This window comes from Falco peregrinus, chromosome 11, assembly GCF_023634155.1.
Source record: "Falco peregrinus isolate bFalPer1 chromosome 11, bFalPer1.pri, whole genome shotgun sequence".
Classification (NCBI taxonomy): Eukaryota; Metazoa; Chordata; class Aves; order Falconiformes; family Falconidae; genus Falco; species Falco peregrinus.
In genome coordinates, this window is record NC_073731.1 from 21,228,740 (window position 1) to 21,243,360 (window position 14,621).

Genomic DNA, 14,621 nt, shown 5'->3' on the forward strand with positions numbered 1-14,621 from the left:
TTCTGTTATGACATAAGTTGTCTGTAAGAGATAAATATATGCTGTTTGGAGGTAAGTAATTCAAGCATGAAGAAAAGGCAATCAAGGCATGAATCTTATTTTTTGGTTCACTAACCTGTTCAGCTTTCTGAAAACATGTCAGTTTCTTATGCAAGTCAGAAAGTTGGTATGAAGCGATGAGTAGCAAAGAATAGCATTTGGGTGAAAATATTTTTGAGTTGGACAACACAGGTTATTTTCATGTAAAGTCAGGACGTAATGGTGTAAAAAATAATAACAGTAAATAATTATTCTTCAGGAGTAAATACAAAACAACAGGCCTGTTTATTTAAAAGAATTTTAAAGGCTAAAATAGATCAAGTTGTAAAAAAATTTAAACAAAACAAGTTATAAATAAAAACAAGCATACCTTCTTCATTTCATATGTTTTTGTGCTAGGATCTTAAAGGTAATTGAGGTTCTTTTGGCTCATACCCCCTAGTTACTTAATTTGTGCACAGAAGAGATAGTATTGCTTTTGTAAATGAATAATTCAAACATCACTAAGATAATGCTGTGGCTTTGTATATTGCTAGCTAAGTGAGCATTATGATGTGGAGCGTGCGAGCTCTGAAAATAATTGACTGGATATTAAATGTAATTGGGGGTAGGTACATATTAAAAACATTAAAAGCCTTTTAGTATGAGGATTTTTGTTGTTTTGGTGATATTTATTTGGAGATGTCATTATTTTCTGAAGAGTTTGAAATGCCTTTTGGAAAAGAAAATATGTCTAATAATAGGGAAATTTTTCTTTGAGAAAGATGCTAATTTGGTATCTAAGATGAAAAGATGGTAAGTTTCTGTTATAATAATTCTAATTCTAGTGATGATGATAATAAAAGTGAATTAAAATGATGATGATGTAATACTTCTGTAATGAGTATAACTTTCTCTGCCATTTCTGTAGCTAGCAATTCAGTTAGTCTTCATAACATTGTAGTAAGACATTTGTTCTTTTAATATTTCTTAAACTGTTGTATTATGAATTTAAAAAAATCATTTTTTAAAGAACTGAGGATAATTATGATATTTATGGAAGTAGGAAGTTTGATTTGGAAATATGACTATGGGAAAATATTGCCTTTCTACTAGTGTTTGATGGTAGAGGAAACCATTGGGAATCTCTGGGGAGTTTTAAAAATGCTTTTCATGGTACAATTAATGCCCAAACCAATTGGAATTTATGACAGTGTGTTTTGAATCAAAATAATTCTGGTGCTGAATGTGGCAGAGATGTATTTCATATGCAAAAAACCCCCATTTTTTTTCTGTGTACAAAGTATAACTGCTTGACGCTTCAGCTATGAGAAACTAATTGAAGGATTAATGTGATGTATAAAACCTTTTTTTGGTAGATGGGAATCTGTACATGTTTACATGTGGACTATTGAAATACAGTTTTGGGGTTTTTTTTGTGGCTTTATAATAATACATTAGAGGATTTAAACTTGGTAATATGCTTTATCTGTGAACAAGCATTGTAAGACTCTTTACATAGATGCAAACTGATAAGGAAATAGAATTTTCAAGTCCTATGTTCACACTGAATTACATAAATAATTAATTAGTCTCGCTGCAGCTAAAGTTTCATTCTTTTTGTAAGGTATCAGCCCGTGGTTTTTTTTTACTCCAGAAGGATGTCATCAGATACTGTGTTTCCATAGAGAACGATACAGTTTGCATACAGTGCCTTTTTTAGCTAATTAGTATCTAGGAAGTACTGGAGAGAAAATTCAAAAGCATTGTGCTTTCCAGTTACTTTTAGATTGCGGTTAACTTCCTTAAGCATCTATTTCGATGGCCCAAAGCAGCTTTGATTCCTGAACAATATAAGCATAAGTAAAAAAATAAAAATAAAAGTTTAAACCTAGTTTTAAAAGATCAAGTGTGCAATACTTGAAAGCATACTTTTCTCTGAAGATGCTGTACAGTTAATCTATCTTATTAAAAGAAAACACTGTCCTTTATTGTGAATCACAGAATGATTGGAATTCAGTTCAGTCTCCTGCTCAAAGCAGTGTTGACACTGAATTCAGGCAAAGTTCCGCAGGACAGCCTGCTCCAGTAATAAAGCAGTTATCCTCATAAGTAAACTTCTGTGGTCTCTTTATCTCTCTAGTCTTCCTAGACTCTCATCTTTTTCTGCCTTTGCCTTCCAACTTGTTCTGTGTACTCTATCCCCATGTTGCACCTTCGTAACTCATACTTCCCATTTCCTCACCGGACATCATTAACTTGTGCCTAATTGCCACCTTCCACTTCACTCTCGCTTTATTGGTTCCTGCGTCCTGGTGAATTGCAGTTTCTTCTTCCTGCCTTTCCTGCCGCTGCTGTTGTGTTTGATAGGTGTTAGAACTGGAAGCTATAGAAGAATGAAAATGTTCTGCTCTTGGCCCAGTTTCTAGTCTCATTTGGGGGTCAGGATCAATAGTTCAAAGAAAACTGGATGTTGTGCCAATAGCCCCAGACATTTTCAGTTATCCATATGCAGTCTTGGGAGGGGACATACCTTCTGCCAGCAGAGCCTTGGGAGATTTCATCTGTTAAACTTTGAGGTTAAAAATGAAAATACACAAACTGAGGCTTTTGTCAAATCTCTCAGAACTTTCCCATATTTAGGAAGGTTCCATGAAAATGGTAAATGGAAGCCTGAAAAATTATAAATGAACACTTGACATGCCCAGTTTTCCTTGCTCTTAATCAGGGAACAGTAGGGTGGTTTTTTTTTTAATAAATTGGTCACCACTATAGTGGTATTTTTTTTTTTTCTTCATTTCATTCTTGGTCATGGCTGAACTATTATTTTTTAACTTAAAACCAAACAAAATCCTTCAGCGTGAGGCAGAATTGCCATAAACTTCAGCTGTAACAAGTGATTTCAATGAAATGATGAGTAATTCCAGGCAGACTTCTTAAGGGAGTATCAGGTAATCTTAGTAGGGTGTGCAACCAAGGTCTTTCATGAGCAAAAGAATGTGTTGGTTTTTTTTTTTTTTTCTTCTATTTGTTCATGATAATGAAAATACTTCAAAAAGAGTTTTAGCTTCCTTTCCTCTCTGGTCCAGAATAGAATTCCACTTTTCTCACCTTGTTGCTCTGCTTGATGCAGCAGGATGGCTCATCTTAAAGGTTTGATGAGGAACTCTGTTACTCCATGGGTCTTTGTATTTCTGTTATACTGTCTGAAATTGAAAATACCAATTGCCTGCTCCTCCCTGTTGCACCCTTTTCTTCTGGCCCTGTTGAGAAGTTATACTGTGTTCTCATAGGTTTTGTTCTTTCCTGGTCTTCAGCGGGTTGGGAGGTGAAGGGTCAGACTGTGAAGGTTTCCAGTTATTTCTGGCTTTGCCTTCAGTTCTTCAGAAGACAGTGTTCCCAACTTAACTCACTTGAGATTTGCTCATGTTTTTCCTAACATTTCTAATAGAACAAGAAAAAATTAAATTCAATTTTGATATTGACTAAATAGAGGTTTAGTCTAATTGGGGTGTCTGCTTTATCCTTTTGAGACCTCTTTAGTTGCTGTTTTAGTATTTCTTTAGTAATTTTGTCAGGATGGGTGGTTTGAAGTTATTGGCAGGTTCCTTTTTGTGTGCCAATTTTCAGGCACAATGTTAAGTGATCTCTTCTGGTCAGAGGTAAAAAGTGTAGCAAAAATATTTTTCACAGGTTCACATAGGTCTGGATGCCCAGCTCAAAACAGAAGTGGAAATCTGACCAATTCCTTCTAGGTGGTGGAAGGTGCATTTCTTTTGATCTTCTTTTTCCAGTTTTTAAAACACACCTGTATAATTATTTAAGAACAGCACTACAAACACAAATGTTCCCTGTCATCCCACAAAAACCAGCTGAGGAGGCTGTGTAACTGCATGTGATTCTCAGTCAGCACTTTTACATAGAAGTGTGAGCCCAGATTAACAAAGGGCATATGGAGACTCAGAGAATAATTTAATTTGGAAGGCTCCTGGGGAAGTAATTTGCAGTTCATCCCCGTGCTGAAAGCAGGGCTAACATTAAAGTTGGGTTCTGTAAGTGATCTAGGCAATCTGTTCCAGTGATAAAGCCCTTTTATTCAGGAGGTTTTTCTCCCCTCCACTCCAGCTGGAATTTTCCTTGTTGCTGCTTCGGACTGTTGCCTCTTTTCCTTCTGTATGGCATCTCTGAGAATGTGGACTCTGTTGCTAACTTTTCATTAATCCCACTCCTTTTTACATAGTGAAAGATGCCACACAGCATTATATTCCTAAAGTGAAGTGCCAAGATCTTGGCAAACGGAATTCATAAATCTGATAAATATTCATCAGTCTTTTATAAATAGGAAAAAAGTCAACCCCTAAGAATGGGATTTATGGCAGTGAGTAGAGAGATACTTAGAGTCTAGCAAAACCAGCAGGAAGACGGGGATATGTGAAACCTATCTATCTTCCAGATGAATGCAGCCGTGTTCAGTCCTGAAAGATGCATGTGTGTGTGTGTTGAGGCCACAAAAAACACTCTTTAAGGTGTCTGTTACATCAGGGTTTTACTCTCCATCTTTAGAATGCAGGTCTGAAACATACCTGATATAAGAGGCTATAATATTTATGAAGTGATCAGCACACTACTAATAAACCAGTTAACAGATTAATTAACTAGTAAACGTACCACTGAATCGCAGTTCTATAATGCTTTACACTATTGTTGTTTGCATGCAATTATTAAATTCTATCAGTTTTTTCATATAAATTGCACCCAAATATTACTGAGTTATAGTTCTATAACCTTTCACTTTAACCTCCCACATATTTAATAACAAATTTGCTATTCTGTCACCCTTTAGCTTCTCCCCTCAAGTCTTTCAGATGTAGACCCAGTGGAGAGTCCAGTGGGCTGCCCAAGGGATTTCCCTCTGACTTGCTGGCAGCTTTGATTAATGAAGCAGGTCAGCTTCATTATAGTCTGTGGGTATCTGCACTCCGGTCAAAAGATCTGCCATCTCCTGCTTCTATAACTTGTTTATAACATTTCTTAAGTTTCTGAACTCTCTTTTTTGCTGCCCTTTTATATTCCGTCTCTCCCCACTCTCCTTTCAAATAAACAAGCAGCCCCTTAATTACTCTTTCCCCGTTTGGTCCGGTTTGCTACATTCATTTCCAGATTTCGTATTTCTAAAACCATTTCCTAGGTAATCTTGGCCTTAAATGGTATCACTGATATTACTTAGGTACTGATGGACTTGCAAGATTCCACCCCAGCAAAAGATGCCTGATACTCCCTTTCATTACCTCCTTGTATATGCAATTACACACTCTTTATTTTATACACGAAGACATGTCAGTCTACTTCAGCCTTTTTTTCTCTGCCTGGTTTTGATTAAGTATGCTTTATCTCTATTCCGCATAGCCCCTTCTTGGTTTATATGCAAGTGCCACACATACCAGCGCAAGGAACATCCTGTTTTATGTGCTTTTTCTTACTCTGTTTTTTGCTCACACAGTATCCCACTTGTCAGGGAGCAGCAAGGGCCAGCTGGTCCCTAAGGGAAGAGGGACCAGGAGGTGAGCATAACAAGGCTGGCAGAGGCAATATCCTCATGAGCAAGGGCTCAGTCTCCCCCCAGCAGCACTGTCTCAGAGGTGGCCCTGAGTCCAGGTAGCCAAACCTCCAGCCCTTTCTAGGAAGGGGGAAAGCTCTTAGCTCCCTTCCAGTGCTTGCTCTCGCAGATGTTGCATCAAAAATTATCAGCCTTGGCATCTGCTGATAACCTCCCTGTTTTCTGCACAGACCCTGTCTTGTTGTGGGGTCCAAGAACCTCTTGCACACAATGTCAGTCCTCCCTTAGATTAGGACCAGATACTTTTCTGTCCTTTGAAAAGATGATAAAACATTAACTCAAATTTAAATGGTGTTTTTTTAGTTATATATTGCATTTATATTTGGAACTTCAATAGTATTTATTAACAATCAGTCCTGATATTATAACTTCTACAAGACTTTTTAAAATGTGTTTCTTTCTCTTTTAGTATCTCCTGAAGCAATTGGATTCCTGTCTGCAGTTGGAGTGTTCATTATTCTCATGTTGCTACTTTTCCTATATATTAATAAGAAGATCTGTTTTGAAAATGTTAGTGGTTTCCCAGATCTTGATTCAGGATACACTACAAGAAAGAATTCACAAGATAAACTTTGTAAGTATCTGAAATAGAGTGTACTAAACGTAATTATAAGATCACACATTTTTACAGGGATATGTAGAAATACACAAGTAATCACTTGACTGAAGTGATGAAAACACAGAGTGTTGACTTTTCCCATGACTGTGCAGTATGTGGGAAGGAAGAAACATTTGTATTCACAAGGCACAGAAATTCTACAGCTATATAACTGAGGAGTTGACATTTACTTATGGGAAGATATTTCTCTTGCACTATGAGAATACTCTTGAATGTATTTCAAATGTTCCACAATTGTGTATAATTAAATCTTCTCAAGTAAATTTGTGAATGAGATTATTGGGTTTTGATTCGGCCTATTAAAATCCTCGCTGACCTTTTGGAGAAGGTCTTGCATTTACTCACCTGGAAAATAGTTTTAAAGAAGTAAAACATTAAAAACTAAAGACATCTTACCCCTGACTAACAAATTATTTCTATACTTTTTTTAATAGAACAAGGTCTTTAAGGTTAATGTAAAATGAAAAAAATTAGACCTTGAAAAAGATACTGAGGGCTGGTAAAATAATGCCTTTCTACTCTGGGGCTGTGAAAATTGTTAGTTGACTTGAGAGGAAGAGGCAGACACCAGAGAACAGAATGGGAAATTTGAGAGGTTTTCTTCCATTCTACCTCTTTAAAAGGTGCAGCTAAATTTTTGTTTTCAATTTTGCTGGAGACAGAAAATTCCTCCCCCCCACCCCCCTTCCCCCCCGGCTCCCGAAAATAAGTTGTCACCTTAATTTTCTCTTTGTGTTCTGAAATATCTTACATTATGTAAAAGACACAAAATATTTTGGGGTGAAGAAGTCTCCATGATGGTTTTGTGCAGCTATTACATTAAAAGCTTGTTTTAGTGTGACATTGATGAAAGGACATAATTTAAATGTCTCACAACTTCTTCTTTGCAGGTTAGAGTAAAAAAACCCATATTTCCACTTCACACAATTGTCTTATTTTTGAGAATAATGAATTTTATTATGGCTAGTTGATGCTGCAGTTGCTGAAAGACTATGGTTTTGCTGGTTGATTGTGGCTTCATTTCAAGATATTTCCTTAGCTGCTTTCTTATTTTCAATGCATTTTGAATGGAAAGAGCATAGCTGCAGCTTCCCCCGGTAAATGTGTTGAGTTTGAGATAGCAAAAGCAAATAGCTCTGAAATTGAACTTGTAAGAAATGGATTTGATCTGTTTGTGAAACAGAAGACCTTTTGGTATTAAAAATTGTTGCTGAATAGGTTGGACAAATGGCGTTTTTCAGAAACCTCCACCAAAATCTGAGCCTTCCCTCTGTGTCTTCTCTGGTGGACACACTTAGCAGTGCTGTAGATGATCTGACCAGTGTTGTTGGAGAAGTTGGCTACTGTGTAGCCGATTCGGTAACAGAACAAGTAACAAGCATGATAAATGGCCTTCGTGCAGAAGATGAAAGCTCCAAAACACAGAATGATAAACCCGCGCAAAGGAGAGAGGAACAGGCACCATCATTAACTCATTCTCAGGAAATCAATATGAAAGCAAAGAGAGGTATTGCAGAACATAAAGAGGCTCGTTCTAATTTGTTAGATTTTGAACAAGAAGATAAAAGTCAAGATGGAGTATCTGACCATATCGTGGACAGAAAACAGTGCCAGTTGAAAGGCACAGGTGTTAATAATCATTTACATGATACAGAAGTACCTCAGGATCTGAAGACTGTAGGAGGACCTTCTAAAAGGGAAGCAGTAGGTGGAAATGAGTGTTTTGTAAATGATAAATTCCAGAAGGATAGTAACCCGAAAAATAATAAATTTACAGTGGAGCAATCTTTTGAGGAACAAGACAATTGCCTACATGCAGTATCAGATAATTCGAAGAGTCACTTGCATAGAAAAATCAGACCACAGTCACCTGGAGTTGATTGTAAGGATTCTGATGAAGTGCACAGTACAAATGATGTTCAAGATTTAGAAATAAAACTTGTTGAAGTACAAAAGCAAAAATTATCAGACTCCATCCTGAAGAAGATGCACAATGACCGTTCCATTTGCATTAATGAAATCAAAGAAAAGAAATCTGAAACGTTTTTTGACAGAAAAGGAAAATCTGTATCAAAGGATGAAGACAATGTGTCAACTACAATTGCAAAATCAGGTAAAAAGAAAAGCTCAAAGAAATCAGAGAGAGCGCTATGTAATAAGAAGACAGCAGGAAAAGGTGAGGAGTCTGTCAGCAAACTGCATTCTTCAACCTTTCCTGAAACTTATGATACTTCCTACTTTTTTCACCAAATTTACACATTTAATAATAGTGTTTCCTGTGGATGGAAGTAGGTGTGTTATGTCAGTGCTTCATTCTCTAATCATGTTGAAATTTCTTGGAAGTAAATTACTTTCTAAACTATTACTTAAAGTAAGTGATTAATAAATGCCTTTCCTATGTTCTAAGTCTTCTTTTTCTACATGCAGTTTTTCTTACCTTCTCTGCAGTGCCTTGTGTGGTTTCTGTTGCAAACTATGAATTAATTAATAGTGGAAATTAACACTTGTTCTGTGAAAGTGGTTTTTATTTTGCATATTTTAAAAGGATTTCATAAATGTGGTAAGATGATAAAGAGAACAAATAACTTCTGTTAAATTTACATTATAGTAGAGCTTCAGAATGTATTCCTGGGATGCGTAAGACAGTAATTTCAAGACACAAAACTCAATGAGAAGTGGCAATTAAGTGATTTGAAGTATATAAATGAATGAAGCTTGTCTTAAAGTTGTAGTCTTACAAAGAAAACCTATGAATTGTTCATGTGGATTCTGTGTGCTGTCTTCAACATCCAGTCTTAAACAATATGACAGTGGAATTGCAAGAATTGCAAGAATAGTTTGTGAGTAAGAAGTAAACCCTTGCGTTTTTATGCAATTGTTTTGCAGGCTGTTTAATGACTTTTTAGAAAACAACACAGGCTTTTCTGGAGATGCTGTTTCTGTAGAGAAATGAATGATTTTGTGATAGATTTTTAATTATTTTTTTTTTTTACAGCGCGTGTGTTTTCCCTTATCTGAAAATTTCAGTTACTTGTTTTGTTGTTGGGTTTTTTTGTTTGTTTGGTTGGTTTTGTTTTTTTAAATTTGATTTGGGAGGTGGTTTCCATGTTTGTATGATAAACTGTGATCTTATCTATTATTTCTTCATGTAATACAATATTGGTAAAGTATATTCTCTATCACAAATGGCATTTTAGGTCCGATAGTAAGCAAGTGAATAGCTTTCAATAGGTTAATAATTACATATGACCTGTGTTAGCCAAATAAAGTTTTTAATGAGAACATGAATTCTCTTAGGCAAGTCTCCAACTAAGACATAAAAGTCAAAAGATAGGTGGCAAGGACAAGCATAAAACCCTGAGGATTTTTTTTAATGTACAGGAAGCTATTTTTTTCCCCAAGATACTGAAACAGTTTTGCATTGTTCATATAAAAAAATGTTAGCATGGATAGCTTGTGTTTTAATGTTAATGAGGTGTTTAAGTCCTCTGAAGAGGTCTTGTTGCATGACTTGTAACAATAGTATACATACTCATTCTTTTTCTTTTATGGTAGGAACTGAAATAAAAATATCTGGTATCACTGGGAATTCTGGATGCGTGCAAACAGCAGTGTATTATTAGAAGCATAACTTTCAGCACTTCTTTCAAACATGTTGCTATGATGTTTTATACTATTCTGTTCTTTATGCAGACTGATTAATTAACCTAATTTCACATTTGTGAGTACATTTGTTGTAATGATAAATGATGCATCTAATATTGATGTCTGGGACTGTATTTTAGGTTTGGTATGCTCTGCTTTAATTATAGTTGTCGAAATCTGTGGAAGTTTCCTAGGTGGCAGGTTTCAACCTGTTGAGGGCCATATGAGATATAAAATTTTACTCTTGTGTACCAGCAAAGGAAGTTCCTTTTTCTGAGCAGCCTCTTGCAGTGAATCTGCTAGCCAGAATATATCCTGTTTGGTGTGATATTTTCGATAAGTGATCAGTGAAATTGAGCTTGCTTTATAACCATCCATACAACGGGAAGAACCATATCTGTTAGACTAGAATTAAAATTGATAGCCTAGATTTGAAAGATCTGGTTCCTCATTAGCAGTCTTTTAAGGCACCAGTTTTCCTATAAACACTAAATTAAGAATATATACACATTGCATGTAGAGCTGGTAGCACCATCTGCAGTAAGGTTTCCTGACATTTTCCATTTCAAGACCTTATTTTCAGTTTTCTAAAAACTGTGTGCCAAATTTGAAATACTTGGGATGAAATTTGGCATGCTTTCTGTCTGAGATCCCTTTTTAATCTTTTTTCTTCTTTTTTTTTTTTTTTAATGTTTAAAATCTTTAGCTGTTTCCAGGAATAGAATATGGGAAAGAACATGCTGGTTATCTGTGCAAAAAATCAGTAAATTTCACATTTCCTTCACTAAGATGCTTTGGCATCTTTGTATATTGGAGTATGTACTTGAAATGTGGGAGAGCACTTTTCCCATGTCAGAGATGCCCACGTTCTTATATGAAAAAACACAAAGGCTTGACCAAGTTGTAAATCTTTGGGAACTTTGCCTTTTGAAAAGGCATAGTAACCACTTTTTAGAATATAAATTCACTGACCAACCCATTTGCATTCATATGTTTCATTGTAGGGGTTGAAGAACAGAGCAGGTCTTACCCTGCTTTTGATACTTGTAGTTACTGAAGGACTCTGGAAGTTTGAACAGAATAATTGAGAGTAAATATGACTTATGTGAAGACAGAAACATCCTGAACAAATGTGACATGATGCAAGTGGTAGACTGGGATTTGAGGTAGGATGGGTGATAGCTATGGAGAGAACTGATAGCATTACGTGAAGGTGGAGGGACTAAGGTTACATGAGTAATTGATTAGGTGCAAGTAAAGAGAATTTGGGACTGAACAGACAAAGAGAATAAAGAGGAAATCTCCGTAAGAGACCAGAAGTGGGTGCTTGGAGCAGGAACCTGGAGTATGTGCCCAGGAGACAGGAACTTAGGATGTGATTCTACTCGTATAAATGTAACTTTGCAAAAGATGTCTTACCTAAACTTGCAGCATAGGCTTTTCTGTGCGAGTACCAGGGAGAAGAGGACCTCTATGAGAAGTGATTTTACTCATGTACTCTAGAGGCTTACCTAAAAGTGGGAAGAAAGGACCTCTGTAGTAGGAAGAGGCAAACACTTGACTGTAAAAGAGGCCTAGATGGCTGGCATACGCTACTTTAATTTTAAATGGCTGAATTTTGGGAAAGCTGAATCTCCCATTTAGTTGGCATACCCAGGCAGAGGAGTATGGGCATGAAGACAGAAACTAATGGGAGTGGAAATGCAGAACTAGAGCTAAGGACAGGGACTGGGAGGAGAGCAAAAAAGCAGGGAGGGAGGAGCAGTTGAGTGAGTAGTGTGTTGATCCTTGCAGGATCAGGAGCTGAAAAACAGCATTATGGGCATCTCGGAGCTCTGCCAGTAATGGAAATCCATTGGCAAATTGTATGCCATGCGCTTGCCCACGGATCAGTGGTAATGCTGACCTTTATTGAGCTTACATGAACTCTTGTTATGTGTGTTAGTGTGTGAGAGCTACAGAACCTCTGCATGTTGAATCTGGACAGAATCCTTTTGAGGTTTGGAAGAGGGAGGAGGAACCTTTCCTTTTACAGAAATAAAAATGCAGCTGAATCTTTGCCTTGTGGGGGCAAGTCATACTTGAGATGTAATTGGAAAAAGTTGGCCACAGCAGTGGGCATTATAGAAGAACTGGTATAAAAAAAAATCTAGATGGATTCTTCTCTGCAATTTTTGCTATTACCAGATGTCTACAGTGAGAATCTGCACTAATTTCAGTTATTACTGAACAAGGGGCTGTTTATTCTAAGCTAAATAAAATTGTGCATGCAAACATCTTTCACTAGCATTTTCCTATTTGTTATTGTGAGGTTTAAGCACTACCGACATAAATACCCTAAGAGGATTTTGTTGTAGGCTTCTCTTTGTAAATCAGTTTCATTTCTGTTATACTGCATGCTTACAGCAAAAATCAGCTGGGAATGGAGGATCAGCAGATGCATTTCTGATATGTTAGGTATCCAAATGTAATATTGCAGCAGTGTTGGATGTATTTTACATAAATTATTTTAAGCATTTTCTTAATGAAGGGTTTCAAGAACTTCAGTGTGTGCTGCCTTACATAAATCGATCCATTTTCTATTGAATAAGTTTTAGAATGTTTTTTAGGGCTTAATGATCTTACAGTTTTTCTAGAAAAAAAAATAGCTCTCACCAGTTACAAAGTCACATAATACAATTACAACAAGATGATATTTTTAAAATATTACAGACATTTTAATTGAAATAGCTTAAATATCTTCAGTGATAACCTCTTACGGTTATTTTCTTGTATTCTATTTTGAGCTGTAGTCGATTTGCTTTATTTTATTCAAACAGACAACTCTTATATGAGTAAAGACCAGCATGGTTCATCATCTGAGAGTGAAGATGAAGCACTGGGTAAATATCATGAGGCCTTGTCTAGAACCCAGAGTTCCAGGCTGCCAGTGGTGGATGGCAGACAGCAAAAAAACTATATATGGGAAACCAGACAAAAATATAGTCCCCTGTCTGCAGAATATGATGGATACAGTAGTGAAGCCTCAATAGATGAAGGTAAGAGTAATTTAAAAGCATTTCTTTGATTCCAAATTTCAGAATTATATTCTGGATAAGTAAGTCCTAGACGAGGACAGCTTGACTTGCAAATAGTCACTGTCTGCAAGAAATATCCAGATATCTTTATATTTGTGCATGCTGAAAAAAAAAAGGCACAGACTTGTGTGTATTCTTCTGGAAATACTGCAAATGATATCTTGTTATGCTAAGTTTCATACAATTTCATCATTAGTCATTTTGGTTTGGGGGGAATTTAAATGTTTTGATTTAGGAAGGAAACGTGGCAACTCTTGATGAATTCTGTGGCATTAAAAATACAAAGAAGACCTGTTATTCCTCTGTTGATAAGTTGTCCTAACAGCAAAGTAAATGGAATGGTTATTGGTTACAGTGCATGTGGTCATGGCCGTGTGCATTACTGGAATGTTCTGTATCTTTTCTTCTGTTGAAATGACAGAAATAAATTATTACAAAAATTAGATTAATGCATTTATTCCATGGCATTAAAAGTTGGATGTAAACAATGGATGTCTTCTATGGTATATATTTATTGACTTTACGTTACGTGAGTGCCTGATACAGCGGGTCAGAATTCTGCTGTCAGTATTTTGTCAGTATGTTTTTTGTGCTTGAAAATAGCTGTGTGTGAGAACCATGTCTCTATACCCAGTATCTATCATGAATAATGAGCTTTTGAAGTTACGTAGAAGTCATTCTAATATAGATGCTGTGTTGTAGTAAGATATTTGTTGGTGTCCCTTTGATATGTTAAAAAGCAAAGGTTTTTTAGTGATTTATTTTCCCTAATTAAAAATGGATACATATATTTAAAAGATACCTGTCCTTAAATGTTCTATACAGTCCTGAACTGCTGGAAAAAAAATCTAAATTTTCTACAAAGTTATGTAATTATATAAAAGTCTGTTTGCCGCTGAAATTTGAAATTAGTGCATACCCATTCATGATTCCAAGTTAAGACACAAAGGACATGAAAGCTATAATTGAAATAAATTCCAGAGTAAGAGGATTCCTTCCTGATCAACAGAAATTTTTATTTCCTTTGGTGTTAAGTTGCAGGAAGGCTGGCAGTCTTTGAGTTTTCCAGCAAAGAGGGAAGGAGATGTAGAGGTAAGGTCAGGTGGTAAGAACTGATCTTTAGATACTGTGATGGAGAAGGACAACAAGGAAGAGGGATAGTGGAAGTATCATGGGGGTCTTTTTTGTTGTTATATCTACTGAGATATATCAACAGCGTTGGTGGGGAGAATATAACGGATAAAATACTAATTTTTTGTATGGCTTATATCACTGTTGGGAAAGAATGGTGATGTGTATTAACAGGAGGTGGAAAACTCAATTGTATTTATTAGAAAATAATACCAGATATAGTAATTACACAAGGAGACTACTTTCAGATACCCAGAATAATGTATTTGTCTCCTCAAACTATTGAGGCCAGTTGTTGAAATAGTAATAGAATAATTCATGTTGGAAAGACCATGTGACATTCCTCTTTCTATTTTATAATTGCTCAGATACTTTAACCCACCTAGTTGATCTTCTTAGTGAAATGTTCTCAGTTCATATGAGCTTTTTACTTTGGCCCTATAAGATTTAAGCTCCAAAGGCATTGTGCTAGCCTGCGTCCAGTTTTTTGGGGTTTGGTGTGTGGTGGTTGTTT

At 36.1% G+C, this 14,621-nt stretch overlaps 1 protein-coding gene across 5 annotated transcripts in view; it reads left to right on the forward strand.

Moving 5' to 3' along the window:
• Positions 1 to 14,621, forward strand: part of SYT14 (synaptotagmin 14) — an 88,955-nt gene that overhangs the window by 22,051 nt on the left and 52,283 nt on the right. For 2 of the 5 annotated variants that reach the window (XM_027788631.2, XM_027788632.2), the window contains exons 1-3: positions 6,110 to 6,209; positions 7,145 to 8,430; positions 12,719 to 12,937. In XM_027788631.2, coding sequence (XP_027644432.1) covers positions 7,482 to 8,430; positions 12,719 to 12,937 — 1,168 coding nt within the window. In that variant the 5' untranslated portion in view covers positions 6,110 to 6,209; positions 7,145 to 7,481. Of the gene's footprint in view, positions 1 to 6,044; positions 6,210 to 7,144; positions 8,431 to 12,718; positions 12,938 to 14,621 lie in introns of those variants that run through there. The other 3 variants (XM_055816581.1, XM_055816583.1, XM_055816584.1) reach the window with 2 other exon arrangements.